The sequence below is a fragment of the Hypomesus transpacificus genome, chromosome 23, assembly GCF_021917145.1.
Source record: "Hypomesus transpacificus isolate Combined female chromosome 23, fHypTra1, whole genome shotgun sequence".
In the NCBI taxonomy this organism is placed as follows: Eukaryota; Metazoa; Chordata; class Actinopteri; order Osmeriformes; family Osmeridae; genus Hypomesus; species Hypomesus transpacificus.
Window position 1 is genome coordinate 7,546,233 of NC_061082.1, and position 19,217 is coordinate 7,565,449.

At 47.5% G+C, this 19,217-nt stretch overlaps 1 protein-coding gene across 6 annotated transcripts in view; it reads left to right on the forward strand.

Annotated features, from left to right (window-relative positions):
* myo1b (myosin IB) overlaps nt 1-19,217 on the forward strand; it is a 51,265-nt gene that overhangs the window by 24,332 nt on the left and 7,716 nt on the right. For 3 of the 6 annotated variants that reach the window (XM_047046079.1, XM_047046080.1, XM_047046084.1), the window contains exons 5-23: nt 1,334-1,438; nt 2,654-2,700; nt 4,932-4,995; nt 7,305-7,403; nt 7,897-8,000; nt 9,015-9,162; nt 10,641-10,759; nt 11,789-11,875; nt 11,976-12,041; nt 13,738-13,842; nt 14,973-15,035; nt 15,329-15,529; nt 16,084-16,310; nt 16,438-16,638; nt 17,307-17,400; nt 18,081-18,230; nt 18,339-18,407; nt 18,512-18,598; nt 18,992-19,078. In XM_047046079.1, coding sequence (XP_046902035.1) covers nt 1,334-1,438; nt 2,654-2,700; nt 4,932-4,995; nt 7,305-7,403; nt 7,897-8,000; nt 9,015-9,162; nt 10,641-10,759; nt 11,789-11,875; nt 11,976-12,041; nt 13,738-13,842; nt 14,973-15,035; nt 15,329-15,529; nt 16,084-16,310; nt 16,438-16,638; nt 17,307-17,400; nt 18,081-18,230; nt 18,339-18,407; nt 18,512-18,598; nt 18,992-19,078 — 2,123 coding nt within the window. The remainder of the gene's footprint in view (nt 1-1,333; nt 1,439-2,653; nt 2,701-4,931; nt 4,996-7,304; nt 7,404-7,896; nt 8,001-9,014; nt 9,163-10,640; nt 10,760-11,788; nt 11,876-11,975; nt 12,042-13,737; nt 13,843-14,972; nt 15,036-15,328; nt 15,530-16,083; nt 16,311-16,437; nt 16,639-17,306; nt 17,401-18,080; nt 18,231-18,338; nt 18,408-18,511; nt 18,599-18,991; nt 19,079-19,217) is intronic. The other 3 variants (XM_047046081.1, XM_047046082.1, XM_047046085.1) reach the window with 1 other exon arrangement.

Consider the following 19,217-nt stretch of genomic DNA (forward strand, 5'->3'; position numbering starts at 1 on the left):
TCAAAGGAACATGCGTAACGGGTTAACTTTATTTCCCTGGCTCGCAGGATCTTGCGCCTTTTCTGTTGCCTGTTCCACCTTCCTCAACTAGAGTTTTTTTGTCCGAAGCATTCGGCCTCTTTGGTAGTTCAGGTCTTTGGTGAGGGTGGACAGGAGTCTTTAAATCCTGGTATTTGAATTTGCCAATGACTCATTAGTCGAATCCAGGAAGTCAGTTAGCCAAGGCAGAGAGATGAGTTTGGATTTAGGTAATCTCCTCATCATTTTTATAGGTTTATGTGGGAGGAAGCCTCATGAAAATAGGTCTGGGTTTTTGGGATGGGGTCAGTGCACTCAAGTAGGAGTACATCACAAATCCATTCTCATAAGGGAAATATCCTGGTATGGTAGTACCTTAATTTTTACTATAGTATAGACTGGAGTATTACTGCGTTTGGGGAAGGGCTTTCTGCTGTTCAGGGAGTGGTACTACTGTCTGTATTCTTTACAATACTATTAAATGAAAGATGCAACAATGGGGGTTATTGTGTTGTATGGATGACAATGCATAACCTACTTTTCTTGCCTGAGAGATAGCTGAGGCATTAGGTTTGTTTTGACGTCCTGGGACTCATCAAAGGTCAAGATGATCGTTTTCTCCATGATATTGTAATGGAACAAAGCGGTCTCCTTTTGATCTCTAGTGTGCCACCTTTGAGACTGGCACGCCATTGTGCCGGCTCATCTTTCTACGCTTTGTCTTTGTCTTTTTTTGCCCTGCATTGTCAATTCTGTAGTGCATTCTATAAAGACTCTCATCCAGTATAAGATTGTTTTGTGTTCATGGCCTCATCTTTAGTCCGAGCCAACTTTTCAAATAGCTCGGCTTACACTAAGTCATATGAATCATCTAATCCAGAGGAAGAGATGTTCTGGACATCATTGCAGTTATCCTACCTAACCATTTCCTGTCTACGCACTGAACTCATCAGGTTCATCAGACATGCTAGCTGGTCTCAATCCTGGTATGGGGTTGGTGGCTCGGGGTAAACATGGGACAACTCAAACAAGTCTTCAGAAAGCTGGGGCTAGACTTTGTGCACAGGCAATATTATAAATCATGTTCTCGCAGTAGAGTAATGGCCCTCTAACTGTGGAGGTGGCGATGGCCATGGAGCGTGTGAACAGTTCCCCTCTGTCTGGGGGTGCACACCCTGTCCCTGCAGAGCTGGGGAGTGAGGGGTGATGTCAGGGACTTTCTGGGTGAGGTTGAGAGTGTTGAACACTCGTTCCCCCAAGCCCCGTCTAGAACCAGACGGACCTCTGACCCCGTCTGTTGTCCTGTGTGTTCCAGAGGCCAGCAAGCTGGTGATGTCATACGTGGCGGCGGTGTGTGGGAAGGGCCAGGAGGTGAACAAGGTGAAGGAGCAGCTGCTGCAGTCCAACCCTGTGCTAGAAGGTGAGTACTTGACTTTGTTTATGGTTTCCAGGCAACCATGTACAGAGCTGGAGCATCAAGTAGTCAGACAGGAGAAACGTCGCCTAGCTGTGCTGGCACGCCGTTACTTCAGCTCTTGACAAGATGGCTGGCTATAACGTGTCTCCAACAGTATTTGTTTGAGTCTTTGTCATTCTCTCTAGTTCCATTTACACCAAAGAGTCTTAATCAGAGACACAGAGATTAAGTCCCATTTCCAAAATCCCAGTCCTCTTGATGAGGAGGGGAAAATACCCCCCTGGCCGCTTGCTGGCACAGAGAAAGCTACGTTTTTTAATTGGGGTCTGTAGACAGGAAATGCCCATGAGTGATGAAGCAATGCTCAGCGTTGAGTTGCTGCCGTTGTAGAGCCTGAACACATCTGTAAGAGGTTAGCTGCTGGGCTGTAACGATCCATAGAGCAGAGAGACAGAGCAGACATCCTGCTGCATGCTGGTCATACAGTCTTGCACACACACACTCCCTTTCTCTCTCTCTGTCTCTGTCCCTACCCCTGTCTCTCTCTCTCTGTCCCTATCCCTGTCTCTCCCTAAGGCCCCCAGTGTGCTAGTTAAAAAAAGCCCAGACATGCAAACTACTAATGAACTTAATCAATGCATGTGTTAAACAACTCATTAATGTCCTTTTATATAAAATACAGTGACAGGACGAGGGAATACAGCAGTGCAATGTCGGTGTTCCAACACTCCTGTCTGTATGAACGTGTTATTACAGGACTCGTTTAAATGTTTGCTTCAGCCATTAAAACAGGTTTTGGAGCTGCAGAACATCTAAGGCTGTAGCTGGTGTTTTAGCACACGGGAACACTTTCATTCTAATGTAGCGATACCACCAAGGTTCATTGCTGAGCCTTGGAGGCCTCACAGCTTTGTTTTAATCCATCCCCCTAAAAACAGGGCTCTGAACCATGAGCCCTCATCAGAACAATCGGCTTTTCAGTCTAGGTGTTGCATGACAGACCACTTAATGTGCACAAGATGCATCCCCACAACTTAGTGGTTTGTTCCTTGTTAGAAAGTGGTTTACCAAACAATCTAAAACCACTTTGGCGATGTATGAGCTCAGACTCTGGGACCAAACATTTTTTTTGAAGGTCCGCATTGTTCTACATCAGCACTGTTCAAACCTGGAAAATTATACTAATGGACTGTTTTTATTTTTTGTTCCTTTTTTCAGCTTTTGGGAACGCGAAAACCGTGAGAAACGACAACTCATCTAGATTTGTAAGTGTTTTTCCCCTCATGTCTATGGTCGTGGCTGCTGTGACTGGGTTGTTGCTTTGATGGTTTCTCATCCAGTGAGGGTGTGTTTGCTTAAGATTAAACGCAGGTGGACCTTTGATCCCGACATCAGCGATCACAAACAGCCCTGTCGGCCTTCCTCTCTCCCCACTCTTCTACTCTGACTCTCTTTTCCCCCCATTCTGTTTTTACTGTTTTCTTCCCTCTCTCTTACTCTGAATGGCCAAGTTGAGATTGGCATAGGCCTACATATCGTAAAGAGGCTGTGACTGCCTTTTCTCCCATTATTGTTGGTTTGTTTTAGGGATCTTTGGTTTTATTATCAATGGCCTTAAGTATCAACAAGTCTGTTTCCAGCATTTTGAAACAGAATACAGTGCGGAGTCTTAGCGACTGACATAACTATCCGGCTGTCACAGTTGCACTGCTTAGGACCGAACAGGAATGAAACCGAAGGCTGCGTACCGTTTTGGCAACCATCTCCAGATGTCTACTGAGACGTCTGTTTGGAAACTGCTCTTTTCTCCAGGAGTTGTGCTGCCTTTTTTCTTCTTCTTCCCTGAGGAGGGATTTCTCCTAAGCACTTATCTACTCCCTCCTCCAGACTGGGCGCCACTTCCCTGGTCCAGGTCTGTCCAGATTACAGACCCACAGCCTGAACCTTTACCGCCGCTGTGGAAACGCTGTTGTAAGCCGGTGGCAGGATATTTTGACTGTTCTGCTGACGTTTGACATGTAAACTTGTTCATGAGCAAATATTAATGCAGCTACAGACTGGCTTGGTGGCCAAGCCGCCGTGTTGACTGAGCACGTGCAGAGATTGCTGCCCTGCATTGCCTTCAAAATGCAATGTTATGAAAACCTTGGCTAAGCCTTGCATTGAGATAACATCAGCCCAGTGATGCAACCACTATCTGGTTTTGCCGTGGAGTTTTTTGTCTGGCACACTAATCTAGGAAAACATTTCATTTCCAGACACTGGGGATATCAAACAAGACATTTCTTTGGAGTATGATTTGCGAAAAGTGCCTTTCTCACGCTCACTGGCAGCCTGTGTGTTTCTGGGGGCTTGTTGGCAGCAGCTGGCTGTTTCAGATTCCACCCTGATGTCATCCCATTACTGCAAGCTTCCCCAATACGACAGCACACACGGTATCCACCCAGCCTCAGGAGTGAACCAACCTCGTAAATCATATCTCCGTCTAGTCCAGTCACAATACTAGTTGCTGTTACCACAGAGACAATGGCCCACCAAATGCCGAGTGAGTCCTCACTGTACAAGTCGATTGGCTAGCTCCTGTGAAAGGATCGTGGCCCTATTCAATCTCAGTGGCACTCCTAAAGTTCAGCCACTCCCCGTCGGTGTGTTCCCTGTCCCTGGGTTCAGGCTTATCACAGCAGGGATATTAAACCAGCTTATATCTGATCTGTTTATATTTAGGTAACCTTGGTGTTAACCACTGGATGATAAGCAACACCTCAGGGCTTTCCACAGCATGCCATCTAGTCATAACTCATCTCTCCTAAAGGAGCACAAAAAGTTGCATCTCTTACTTCCCCTGTAGAGGGAACAGGGGATCTGGTTGGGCTTGGCGGCAGACGGCTCATCGAGCCTCTGCTTTTTGAAGAGCTCTCAGCCATAAATAAAAACGAGGTGGTTTGAGGAGTGGGGAATATCAAACGTTTCAGAGACACTGGGCCCAGTGTTCCAAGTCCAACTTTAAACAGAGAACAAGAGGAATGGTTTGTTTTACTCCTCCAGTGGAAGACGGGAAGCGAAGCCGTTTCCTTCACAGTAGTCCATTACTTCATACTGCTGCAAGCCTGTCCATGATTGGCAGCTGACTTTATGAACACATCTGTGCCTGGAGACGGAATGACTTGAGTTCCGAGTCCAGAGAAAAGCTTATTGCCTTGTGTTAGGCTCGTGTTTCAGCGAGGTTTGCAGTGAACCTTGTCTGCGTGTGAGAGCTTCTCTCGTTAGAAAGTCAGGCCAGCCTCGCAGTGTGACCCTTCCATAGTATCAAAGCCCTAGACGTTGAGCTATCAAGGACTGGACAGACTTGCTGGTGCAGCCCAGTTGGTCCTTTTATCTATCTATTTTTGCAAAAGTTTCTTACAAGGCTCTGTTGACTTGCTTATGCAAAGAAAACTGTTTTAGAAATTCTACAATGCTTCAATTTCAAATAGTCTCAATGAGTGTTTCTCCACAGGGGAAGTACATGGACATAGAGTTTGACTTCAAAGGGGACCCTCTGGGCGGAGTTATTAGCAATTGTGAGTATAACACACACACACACTTATTTTTATCTCACTAGCCCCTCCTATGTCAGTGTTGCGACGCTGGCTGTGACTGCGTGGACCTCCCATAAACAGTTAGAGTAACAGTTCAATTAACACCCACAGTCATCCCACCCTGATAACGGTTTGTCACACACGATAGGAGTTTAAGGTTGATCAAAGCGTGCCACAGGTCACATGCCGTCCCCCCCAGCACAGAGAATGCCTGATCAATACCACGCTGTTTGTTCCCTGTCAGTGGAGGGTCAGTGACACAGACCTGCCAAGCAGCCTGCGATGGACACATTAGCGTAACTTTGAACTCTCTAACTCATCTCTCAACCCCCCCACCCCCCCCCCGCCTGCACCAACGTCCCTCACTGTTGTCGTTTCACAGTGTCTCTCTCCCTCTCTCTCTCTCTCTCTCTCTCTCTCTCTCTCTCTCTCTCCATATTGTTGTGTCTGTGTGGAGAGATGTGCCAGAGGTCACAGAAACAGTGAGGGGTGGATTTCGCCGTCACAGATGCCCCTCTGTCTGTCGCGCTCGCAGAGCTCGCTAGGAAGCCACCCCCTGACACAAGGGGATCTCTTGAGTGTTGAAGGACATGTGACTTTTTAAGCCAGGGGCATGGAGGGATGGATGGATTGAGAAGTGACTGGCCTCTTTAGTGCCTTCGGGGGCTTTCTTCTCTTTTTTTTTTCTCTCCTCAGAAGTAGCTGGTCATAAATTCAGCTTTTCTTCCTACACAGCCGCATTGTCAGCTGACACCTCGTTTTCGCCCCCTTCATATCCAGTCCTCTGCCTCAAGGCCCTGTTTTAACTGAGAAGAAAGAGCAGGAGCGACCATAGGAGGTGTAGTCACACTGAGACACTGCAGCGAGGAACTAGGAGTGCAGTAAAGGTCGTTCCCAGAAGTGAGAAGGGGATAACTAATGACCAAGTCTCTAGTGCTTGTTAGACCCCAGTCACAGCAACAACACAGGATATGGGCTTCTTTTTTCTTACTGGACGCCATATTGCATGTCCAACATTGCTGCTTTAAAGCATGTTTGTTTATCTAACCGAGCATATCCTGAATGCAGTCTACTGTGAATGCCAGAGCTTCATGAAAGACTCGAAAAACACAGCAAATAGCCTTCAGTCGTAAAACGCAATAACTTGACTGAACTTACCGAGTGTACAAAAGGTGAAGGGTCGGGGCTCAGCCCCCTTGAAGGGAGACTGATCCAGAACGTTCTTGAACCAAACTTCCTGTATTTCATTCTGTGCCGATGCTTGCAGTCGACCCCACAGCAAAACCATAGTGATATTGCTCTGTCTGAAAGTGAGGGATGCAGAGAAACTGCGGGGGTCTGGCAGGGAAAGTAAGTCCAGTGTTGTTCGAGCCCTCTGCTACTTTGATTACAGCACAGACAGAGGCAGCTTTCGCTGGCCCCGACACTTTCTAAAGGGACTCTGCATTATTGATGAACCGGCGGTCCCTGAGCCACTTAGGGACGACCGCGCCGGAGCGTGGCAGTGGGGTTAGAAGTGGGCAGCACAGATTCATGACCTCCTACCTTCTAGTGGTTGACCCTGATATAGTGTTGCCTGGGCTCTTTGGGAGGCTGGTCTGGGGCCTGGAGATGGGTTTGTAAATGGAGGGATAATGTATGACAGCAACAGTCTCTCAGGGCTCAGTGATGGCCTTATCATGCATTTCTCAGTGGGTTTAGGGTAAAGCTGACCCAAAGATTCCTTGAGCAATCTGAAAACATATTGGATGTCAAGCAGGATGCGCTTGACGTTTTTAATAACCTACTCGCTACCTGGCAGAATATAATTATATGAACCAACCAGACCAGAGAAAAATGGCAGACGCATGACTAGTCTGTTCAAAAATCCATCTGTTCCTAACCCCAGAAATGACATCCTCTTCGCTCAGGTGTTGTTTTCTCTAGTCAGTAGCCATGGAGACCAAGCTGACTTTTGATCTCCTCATACGGTTTCCTCCTCTGGGACTTCCTGTCTCAGGCTCGGGCTCCCCTCACACAATGGACAATGAAGCTTCCCGACAGTGGCTCTGTCACCTTGGAAACTCTTAATATTTGTTTGCGCTAGAAAACCCATCCTGGCCCAGCCGATGTGGCCAGGACACTGTCCACTCATACGAGACATTAGTTATTAAAATACAATTACTGATAATAAACAGCCTGTTTCATATATCCTTGCCGAACCCCATTGTTAGATTGATTTATTTCCGTGTGGTCTGTTATGAACAGGCTCGCTTATATCCACTGACGTTGTGCCTGTTGTCTTTCTGCAGACCTGCTGGAGAAGTCCAGGGTAGTCAAACAGCCTCGCGGAGAAAGGAATTTCCACATCTTCTACCAGCTCCTGTCCGGAGCCTCTGATGACACGCTCAGTGAGTCTTCAACATGCACTTCTACACACACACACACGCACATGTATTTAGTACATATGAATATGTTCTTAATTAACCTGCCAGGTCAAACTGCAAAAAGGAAGCATGAGATTTCATTGAAACAGGATCCTCTACTTTCCCCACTGCGGGTTACAAAGCCCAAGGAACCTGTTCCGTTCCTTTGTTCTGGGACGGAGCGCCATCATTGTTGGAAGCTCCCGCTGAGGAAGAACAATATCATGGTCATTGATTAGTTTCACTGGTGCTCAAACATCAGAGCAGTGTATTGAGGCACCGTTAGTTTAACTTGTAATCCAATCTTGTCCATGTTGAGGGGCTAGAATGAATGTCCTTGATACTTGATCCCTGGCTTTGAAAAAGCCATTCAATCTGCTGTAGTAAAGTGTGTGTGTGTGTGTGTGTGTGTATATAGTACCTGGTCCCCAGCAGTGACTATATGCTTCATGTTGACGTTCGTCTCTATAACCCACAGAGAAGCTGAAGCTGGACAGAGACTTCAGCAAATACAACTACCTGAGTCTGGACTCTGCCTCTGTCACTGGGCTGGATGACGCAGCCTGCTTCAGGACTGTGAGGGTGAGTGTGAGGCGCACACACACACACACACACACACTAAATATACACACACACGCACATACAGTCGTGTGTCCCTAGCTTAACAAAAACTCCACCTCCGCTGTCGTTGAGACTGAGGGTGTGTGTCAGTGCGTCTGGTGTTTTTTCTTTTTTGGGGATCTCAGGATTGAACTGTAACAGAGGCCAATAGGTGGTCAGAGCTTCTTATCTCCTTATCAAACAAATGAGCAGAGGGATTGGTTTAAAGGTAACACTTGATTCCTGCTCTGCTCTAGCCTCGTCAGGTCATAATTACCTGTTTTATTTTTCTTTGCGGACTGATTTGGGAGAGGAATGGACCTCCACCTGCAGGCCATAACAAACACCATAACAAACACCATAACAAACACCAGCACAATGCCTGGGAACACATGCTAGTACAACTGGCCTGGTGTGGGAAACCTGAGCAAGAAGCAACAGCTGCATCCTCCTATTCCCTCCGTTCACTTCAGACAAACACACATTGTCACAGACAGCCACGCGCGCACACACAATCAAACTAGTGAGCCTGTCATGCCTTGTATGGTCACCAGTTTGCCCATTCCCCGTACGCATGACAATTGTGACACAGAGGATGTGTTCCGGACAGTCTACTCTACTCGACTCTACTCCCTGTCTGGGGTTTTCCCTCTGCTTCCTGCCTCTCTGCTCTGCCCCATCTGAGTTACCCAGCCTTGCCATGGCAGGCCGCTGCACAGCTGCAGTCCATAACACAACACACTGCAGTCTGTAGGAACAATGGGCCTTTCCACTGGATATGAAGCCAAGCCTGAGCCACAGGCACTCACAGGCATTCCTCGCCGTCCATCACAATAGTGTCAAACCCCTGATAACACAATCACATAATTCATTCATCCCGTGTTCAGCCTGTGCCCTGCGCCACCAGCTGTTTTACTCCGACTGTGTCTCTTCAAGACACCTCTTTTAGCCTGTTTGCTCCATCGGCGGCTGATTTGGCTCTTGTCTCGTTCCCAGAATGCCATGCAGATCGTGGGCTTCATGGAGGACGAGGTGCAGTCGGTGCTGGAGCTGGTGGCAGCCGTCCTCAAATTGGGAAACATCGAGTTCAAACCCGAGTCTCGGGTCAACGGCTTCGATGAGAGCAGGGTCAAAGACAAGAATGGTGAGTTCCTCAGTCGCATCATCCTTTACAGGATCTGCAATTGTTTCCAAAGTAGTTGCCCCTTGATGGCTCATGTGTCTCTGTTTTTACAATGGGTTCGATGGCGTGTTACATGTAGATAAGATATTACCCTGCAATCTGTTGCCAAGGACGTTAGTTACCAACCTTGACGAATAGTCTCTCCACATACATGGCCTTGCAAGCAATATAGTAGTTCAACAGCAGATTCTACCTTTAAACTACTGCCACCTATTGGACATAGAGTTTACAACCTGGCCTTTGCATAAGCAGCAGCAGGAGGAGTAGATTTGTTTTTTTATCATTGCTCATTGACAACTGGATATCCTCAATGGAAACGGCTGTTCTCTATTAAGCAAATGGCTTACAAGGTGTATTTGCATGTCTAAAGTTACCTTGCCATCACATTTTGCATTTCATTGACTTCACACTCTCTATTCATAGTACATGGGCATGCCATGGGAAAAAAATATATGAGTGTCAGTAAGTAAGTAAGACTTTATTTATATAGCACTTTTCATACAAGAATTGAAGCTCAAAGTGCTTTACATAAAATCTACAAAAACAATAATACAAGTGTTGATCTAACTAGCCGCGCTCTATCTGCGGTCTCTCGAATCCGTCTTAGATCCGAGCTGCCACTTGCAGTTTCTAATACACAAACATGACGGGGTAGACAGGACAGGAAGAAATGTTCAGCATAACATGAGGAGAGCTCGGGGCCGCGTAACTAGTTCAGTCATAAAATCCACACTCTTTAAAATGACAATAGTAGTTTTGTTAACATTGTATACAGACTATTGAAGTACCCGTTTCCACCCGTTTAATTGCTGTCAAAAATAACTGTCTAAACTTGTCCTTCCATAGGGCAGCACAGTGGGAAACTTGAATGTTGGATCTAAGTACATTACAGCTAATGGTCTTTAGCAGCTCTTTTTAAACACTACTTTGTGCGGCTACCATGGAGAGCAATGGCTTGGAGAGTAGAGAGGGGAGGGAGGGGATGGGCAAAATGACCCCTCCCACACCCGATACTAGCCAAGGAGATCCCCTGGCCAGATTGAGTTTAGATCACCTTATCTGGTCATCAGCCTAGGGCCTCCTGGCAGGACTTAGTGTTAGCACCCTCATGGTCTCCTCCTGTTTACAGGTATCATGAGACAACATCGCCCATAGAGCTTAAAGTTATCACCAGCTGAAACTTGGCCGACACAAACTGTATGGTTGAATGTGCCGTGTAAATGTGAGAATGTCGTCTCCTGCTGTTCAGTGGTTTTGTAATGGTTATCGGCTTTTGCAATGGCTCATAATGCTAATCTCACCTGAAGTATATTTCAGTTCAGTGACTGTAAACACGCGCACACACAGAGCTTGTTGAGGCACGATTGTTGGCCTCTCCTGTTTCCTAAGTGTGTGTTTGTGTCGTCGTCGTCGTCGTCGTCCAACCCCTCCCCCAACAGACCTGAAGGAGATGTGTGAGCTGCTGGGGATCGAGCAGTCCGTCCTGGAGAGGGCATTCAGCTACCGCACCGTGGAGGCCAAGATGGAGAAGGTGTCCACGACCCTCAACGTGTCACAGGTCAGAACAAGACTCAGTTTCACCGCGTATGACAACACACCACCAGCAGTCTGGTTCTGATGGGTCACAAGGGATTCTCTGTCAGCCACACACAATTCCAAAGATGAGAGCTATTACTTCCTTCTGACTAGCTCTACCCCCCCCCCCCCCCCCCCCATTTCTACCACACAAAAAAACTAAAAACCTATCAATTATAGATGAGGTTTATACGGCAGATCTAGGTCATATTTTGGAGGTCTTTGAGTTCAGGCTGAGGGGGAGGAGGGAGAACAAGTCCTCTCTCTCTAAAGGTCTCAGCGATAAGTTTGTCGTCTGATCCGCGATTGGACCATCCCTGTTACAGATACTGTGTGGTAATACTATGGTGAAACTGTGTGAGCCCGGAACATTCTGTCACAAACATCCGGCTCCCTGAATAAACAAAGGGTAGAATGGAGGAAGAGGGAGACAATAAATCACTGCTCGTGTAGGAGAGAGCAGTCTGGTAACACTGTAGACCAGCGAGCCAATTTGCCTAGCAACATTGTCGGTTCAAACACCATCGACCACTCCGCTCCACCATTCGCCTGTGCTCGTCTCTTTGCATGTTGTTTGTTTGACAAGTTTCCATGACAGATGAGCCTGATAAACTGTCCTGAAGTCCTACTTGGCTTGTGGACACGCCCATCCAGACATCTCCATCTGTAATTTGCACTGGTGCTCCATGGAGGTTCTGGAATGAGAAAAATGCAGGGATGGAATTCCCTTCAGTGATGTTCTACACTCTTACATCCCCTTGCATTGCTTATCTGACTTCTGAGGCCTGTGTTTGTCTCTATCACCCAGGCGGACTGAGCATTAGAAGTAACTCATGTCACCTCTTGAAGGATTATTTACTTGAGCTGTCTCCATGCGACCGCTCCCTTATTGAAAGTCTACCGGTTTCCCTTCAAATGAGTTTATCAATGAGGTCATGCTGAAAACAGAATATGGTCCTGTTGATGGGTTGTTCATGTATCCATTAACCCGCTGCTGTTGCTGTTGTTGTAGGCGTACTACGCCCGGGATGCTCTTGCCAAAAACCTGTACAGTCGTCTCTTCAGCTGGCTGGTTACCAGAATCAATGAAAGCATCAAGGTAGGACCCTATGGGAACCCTGAGAGTGTGTGTGTGTGTGTGTGTGCCCATGCATGTGTACATGAGTTTCCAACGTGTTTGTGTCTGTTTCTCCTCTCAGGCTCAAGCCAAGACACGCCACAAGGTGATGGGTGTGCTGGACATCTATGGTTTTGAGATCTTTGAGGTAAGGGTCATGGCCCTCAAGGGAAGTGACGTCGTAATCAATTCCCTGTTACAGAAAGCACCTCCATGTACTAATAGTTTTCTAGAGTTTTTTTTGTTTGTGTTTTTGTTTTTATTGATTCACTTTACTACTTTGATCTAAAACAGTTTGTACTGTAAGTATCTTTAACGTCCAGATTTGCTCTGTCTCGTGTCACTGGTTCCCAACTCACTATGAAGTCGTTCTTCTTCTCCTGAATGTTGTTGTGTCTGGCTCGACAGGATGGAGTAAGTACGCCTGCCGAGGAGGGTTTGCTGTGCCAGTGTGCATGCTGTGATACCTCTAATCCTAGTCCTAATTCAGCTCCTTATCTGGACAACGCAGGCACCCAAGGGTGCAGTGTGGCGCCCGTCTGAAAAGAACAAACCCTACTTTTGAACGCAGACGACGGTCGTGGGCCGTGTTGTTCATGCTCTGTTTGTTTTGGTTGAAAGGAGCAAAGCCTTTCCCAAAGCCTTATCTGACTGTGCTCTGCAGTGCTTTTTGACATGTAAAATGCACGAGCCCAAATGCGGCACGTCAAAGTGCACTGCAGGCCCAGCCTAGATGGCTCTTGTTTGAAGACGGGGGCCAGTGTTGTTTCAGCCTGGTATCTGCTGCCCCTTTGAAAGTACGACGGGTGCCGGCTGTTGCTGTAGCCGCAGCAGAGATGCTTCTGTTTTGCAATGGCGTGTTGTTTGACGAGGTTGAAGGCACACTGGTTCCACTCTCTAGGAAAGGAGAAACCGCACAATGGAACACCAAGGCTCTTTTTCAACAGTGTAGATGGACACGATTGCTTTGCTGTTGTGTGCGTTTACTGTCCTTTCTTATCAGAGTAGACCAGTGCGTCTTTCATCGCAATCCTAACCCTAGTCTATCCTAAGCAAATGAAAAGTTTTTCTAACCCAGAAAATGTTGCCTAACCAAGACAAATATATGAATGCAGCTACTCCGGTCATAATTAATGGAAAAGTGGCATAATTTGGTGTTATTTATTTTTGGGATCATGCCTGCTAATGTTTAATGATTGGTCATTCGTTACATATCACTCATAAAAATGTATTTAAAAAGGTGTTCTCGTTAAAAACTAAATTGCAGGCTTTTGAGGTCTAGGGTAGATTTTTCTCTGATGATAACGGAAAAAGATAAGGTTTTATTGACTGTCATCTATTGTCCAATACTTAACTGTTTGTACAATAGTAGCTGTAAAGAAATAAGGTTGTGACCGTTTTCAAGAAAGCTGTAGGCCCTGGGTTTGGAGCTTGGTTCAGCGGAAGACAACAGTTCCCACAGCTGTAAGGAAGAAAGACAATTGACTTGGTTTAGAAATATACTTTTTCCTTTGTCAGCATGGCATAACATTGAAGGAATTGCAAGAGTAATTTGGCAGATGTTGTGGAATCTATTAGAGAACAGAACAGGACCCCAGAGTGACCTAGAGGCTTATGGCAGCATTGTCAGAGCGAAATAGAAACAGGTGGCGTCAGATAGGCTGAAACTTTCTTCAGGTTATAAATACAGACCGTTTATTAGTTAACTCTGGTCGTGTACTACCTCCCACCAGTATTTCAAGTAATACCATGTGCTGTCCGGCTGTGTGCATCTGTAAGGGGGGGAACGAGATATATAAACGATGGGTCATAAGTCTGAGCTGTGCGTCTGGGTGCCTCCACAGGAAAACAGCTTTGAACAGTTCATCATCAACTACTGCAATGAGAAGCTGCAGCAGATCTTCATTGAGCTGACTCTGCGCGAGGAGCAGGAGGAGTACATCAGGGAGGTGAGTCCAGAGGCGTTTGCTGCAAGATTGGGAGCGGCTTGTGAAGCCGTGCATCCATCACCAGGTCCCTTAGCCCCTCCCTCCCTCATCACCCCACATCCCCCACTCAACACTCACATCCACACATTGACAACCCCAATTTGTAGTGTGTTTTGGTATGTCTGGGATGTATTATTGACCTTTCCAGTGTGCTCAACCTTTTAGCCTCGTCTTTTCCTCCGTTTGCTCCATCTCACACTCAATTTCTGTTCCATCATTTTCCTTCTCTGTACCTCAGCACACCCTCACACGCTTCTTTTCTCTCCATCACTTGTTATAGGACTCTTCCACCCCCCCCCCCCCCCTTCCTCGGTTTTCTCTTTAAATTCCTCTCTCTCTCCTTCTTCTCCATCTTGGGCGCGGGGACGGAAGTGATCCTTCACTCCAGCAGGGGTAAACACACTTCTCCCCATGGGGCTCGGGGCTCTGTTTGCTTTCAAAGCTCTAAGTATGTGAGTGCTGCTCTCTTGACCTCCCCACCATGATATTCCACTCTGGCCCCCTTCCAGACCAGTGCATGGGAAAATCCCACAGTTGGGGAGAGAGTGGGAGGACCACCAATCCAGAGTCCCCATCCTAGATCACAAACCCCCCCGCCCCACCCCCGCCCAGATCTGGTCCCTCAGTCCAAACCAGCCATAACCACATCCCAATCTTCGTCCAAAACTCTTCACTCATCCCTGAGTAAAATTATACTAAGTGATGCACTTGTATAATCTGTGATTTATCATGCCGTTGAACAAACCTCTCTGAGAATGTGTTAGATGGGGGGATTTTGCTGCAGTGTCCACTTACTAACCACAGCTCTGTAGAGACATGCGTCTGCTTCACTTTATGTCTGGCCAGGCATTCCAGATGATCAATGAACAATTTATACCTTGATAATCTCTTGACTAGATGCCCAGTGGTTAGCTGTCTAAGATGAGGGAATGTCAATAGCTTTATCTCTTAAACCACTCAGGTCTGTATAAGTAAGTCTAGGTGATGAGGTGAGATTACGCCACACGATACCTTCTTGGAAGCTTTAAGTGAAAGTCTGAAGAGAAGCAGAAAAAAGTAACTCCTTTCACCCTTGTTTTTGTTTGTCACAGGACATTGAGTGGACCAACATTGAATATTTCAACAACGCCGTTATCTGTGACCTCATCGAGAATGTAAGTCCGACTCTGTGTCTCCTAATTCTTGAAAAGCAAACAAAGCAATTTTCCAAGAATCTACGAGTCACATTGGAGGACAACCCTTGTCCAAGCATGTCACGGATATACGCTACCGTGCAAAGAACAGCGGAATGCCTGAACGTGGCGTTTGTTGACGAAATGACAAACTCCAGACTACTTTTTAACAAGGTTGACATCTACTTTCCTATAATCTAGCGTCTTTTTCACTCATCCCCTGTCTTTCCTTCCGTCCTCCGTCCACCCTTCATCCATCCGCGCCTCCTGTCCAGAACCAGAACGGCATTCTGGCCATGCTGGATGAGGAGTGCCTCCGTCCGGGCACGGTGACGGACGACACCTTCTTGGACAAGCTGAACACCATCTGCGCTGAGCACCAGCACTTTGAGAGCCGCCTCAGCAAGAACTCCAAGTTCCTGACCGACCACAGCCTGCCGCACAGCTGCTTCCGCATCCAGCACTACGCCGGGAAGGTAAGCGTGGGGAAAGGGAGGGACGCCTTGCATCGGTTTTCTGGAGGTGTCGATGGGGGGATTAGAATCTCCCGAGCGTGGTGGATTTGGGCGAATAGCATAACCTCGTCTGTGTAATTGCAACGACCAAAAATGTTATGCACAGGACGCTCTGCACACATGATGGATGAGAAACCTTTAGAATATCCCCAGCTTTATAAACACTACTCTGAGTGAATAGGCTGATAATCCATGCCTGATCCACATGCACTGCGGTCAACTATAGGCACGTAAGGCCAGCATTTTCTCAGCTTGGCTGAGCTCTGAATGGGACTTAATGGGCAAATACTATTTATTTATTACTTAGTAAATAAGCCAAAGTAGACTCGCACGCATTGAACACATGCAGCTGTTTGCATGATAAAACCCTCAGGATTTGTAGGTTTGAGTTTATGTCAGTTAACAATTACATTTGATGGTGATCAGATAATGGTCTATTTTAGGGTCATGGTTTCTCTCCATCTCCTCGTACACAGCCAGTGCCATCCAAATGTTGTTTTCGTCCGTCTCTGTAGGTGTTGTACCGCGTGGAGGGTTTTGTAGACAAGAACAACGACCTGCTGTACAGAGACCTGTCCCAGGCCATGTACAAGGCCAACCACAGTCTCATGAAGCAGATCTTCCCCGAAGGCAACCCTGCCAAGGTCAACCTGAAGAGACCACCCACCGCTGGCTTCCAGTTCAAGGCCTCGGTGGGCACACTCATGAGGAACCTGCTGACCAAGAACCCCAACTACATCAGGTATCTATCAGACACACACACACACACATACTCACACTCATCGTTCTCTGTTGTCTCACGTGAGGAATCTGGAACACAGAGATTTCCCTGTCACTCCCAGTAACCTCCTCTTTGTGTCTGTCCTCAGGTGCATCAAGCCCAATGACAAGAAGGCAGCCCACATCTTCACAGACACGCTGGTGTGCCACCAGGTGCGCTACCTCGGCCTCATGGAGAATGTGCGCGTGAGGCGGGCGGGCTACGCCTTCCGCCAGATGTACGAGCCCTGCCTGGAGCGCTACAAGATGCTCTGCAAGCAGACCTGGCCCCACTGGAGAGGACCCACAAGGTAGGAGTCACACTGCCTGTCTGGAATACGGGTCGTGTTTAGGCTACCCTGACAAAGAGACGCGCACACCCTCTTGAGCGCAATTCCATCATGGACACACAATCACCCACACACACACACACTTTGTTTTTATCTGCCCCTACCTCCACACCTACCTCCAACACACATTCAACTGTTTCAATAAGCCTTATGAGAATTGCCTGGCTAACTGATTTCTTAGGTTGATTATCAAGACCAAACACAGTTCAGTCTTTCCCTTCTTTATCCTGGACATGTTGGGACAGTTAAGTCTATAATCTATTCCAAATCAGTGATACTAACGCGTTCCCTGTAATGACAGCACTTTGACGAATATCTACTGGTTTGTGAACTAAAGAATTTGGTATCCAGTGTGCTTTTGCGGTCTCGATCTGGCTGTCCATATATGGTGATTTAGTAGTTCATGAGGTTAGGCATGTTTTCATTCCACATGTTACTGTAGATACGCCCCGCTATCTGCTCGTGGAATGACATCTTGCCGTTTGCCCCCTGATGGTCTTATCAGATCTGCCACGCTCGTTCTAGAATCTGCATGTTTTTCTTTTAGATCAACTGTTCATAAAATGTCTACCTTGTTGCTTGAGCCTTTCTTCCCCCCCCCCCCCCCCCCCCGCCCCATGTTACTCTAGGGAGGGAGTGGAAGTTCTGATGACTGACCTCCAAATTTCTACGGAGGAGTTTGCCTATGGACGCTCCAAGATCTTCATCAGGAACCCTAGAACGGTAGCTCACACACCCAACTCACAAACCCTTCCCGGGATCATAACAAAGGTCCAAAGAACCAGTTTTGTACAGCTCAAGCTAGAATCCAAAATCCAAACATCTATTCACGAGGGGGGCTCCCCCGGCAGGAAACTGTGCTTTTTGAGCCCCTTCTCCAGTAATTAGCACTTACCCAACATTTCGAACACACATGCTTTCACTTAGCTGTTCTGACGCTGCTTTGCCCAGCCAGCGAGCATGGGAAATGAGCATTCACTCTGCTTGGCTGGAGCTTTTACAATCCTGCGAGATGGAACGGTGTCCCTTGTGAGCCCAGAAGACCAAACAAAGCCCGTACCGACCCGATCTCATGCTGGTGCTCGGTGCTTATCCATGATCTGGATCTGGGCTTATCTTGCACCATGTGTCCTTGTGGTGTGTCTCACTGTTCTTTCAGGGTAGGCTCCAGGTGACTTAGCCCTCAGCCCCCTATGTCTCCTGTCTTCAGAGCTAGACACTAGACAGGTTGGGTAGTCTGATCCACAGGATATGTTCAGGGCAGATGTGGCACACTCATTGCAGCTGTACCGACCATCAATATCTAAGTACCGATCTAATCTCCATTGTCCTCCACAACAGTTAAGTGTGAAAAAGGTATTTTGCCCTCTTAAGTGTTCCGGTGTCCCCGCTCTGCCCGCCAGCTGTTCTTCCTGGAAGAAAAGAGGCGGGGCTGCCTGGAGAACCTGGCCGCTCTCATCCAGAAGATCTACCGTGGATGGAAGTGCCGCAAACACTTCCTGCTGCTCAAGAAGAGCCAGGTGGTGGTAGCAGCCTGGTACAGACGCTATGCGGTGAGATGCCCGCCTGCACACATGCACATGCACACGCACACGTAAATACACATGCTCATCTATAGATCCCTCTATATTTACTTTTCTTTTCTGTTGTTGTTTTTGTAGCAACAAAAGAAATACCAGAAGATCAAGAGTTCGACCATTGTGATGCAGTCCTTCATCAGAGGCTGGAAGGTGAGTCATGGCTGCCTGGCCCTCAAATAATCATACCGTACTATTTAGAACAATATCAGTTCTATTAACCTATCTAACAAACTGACATTGACCATTTTCAACAGGCTCGCAAGATCTTGCGAGAGTTGAAATACCAGAAGAGATGCAAAGAGGCAGTGACCACCATTGCTGCATACTGGCACGGCACACAGGTACAGATATTGTGACAACGCCGACTCCTCTCAATACCAATTCATTAAGTGGTGCTAGACGTTGCAATTGGCGATGACCAGAAGTACGTGAATGTGATGTCGGTCATTGAGGATGTGATGTCGTGCTTCGCGGTGCTTCTTCCAGCTGCCGGACAAGGGTGTGAAGTATATTAAGGCAATCCCAAGTCTTCCAGGGAAGCTGCATTTGAAAAACATCCCCCCCACTTTCACGTCCTTTAGTCGTCTTTTGTGGCTGATATCACTACTGCTCACTTTTCTCCCCACCCTCACTCCTCTCTCCCTCTCTTTCTCTCTCTGATTCCGCCCCTCCTTTCCTAAACCGCCGGCTGCCTCTGTCCTCACTCTGACCTGCCCTCCTGCCGCCCCCTTCAGGCGAGGATGGAACTGCGCCGCCTAAAGCAGGAGGCACGGAATAAACACGCTGTGTCAGTCATTTGGGCATTCTGGCAGGGGACCAAGGTATTTAACCAGACTGCCACCGTGTGTCCCCCATCCCAGCTGTCCGTCATCCCCATTCTGCCTTGAAACTGCCAAATGACAAGGGACGTGCTCCTTGTCGTCGTCGTCGTCATCCCCCCCCCCCCCCCCCCCCCCCCCC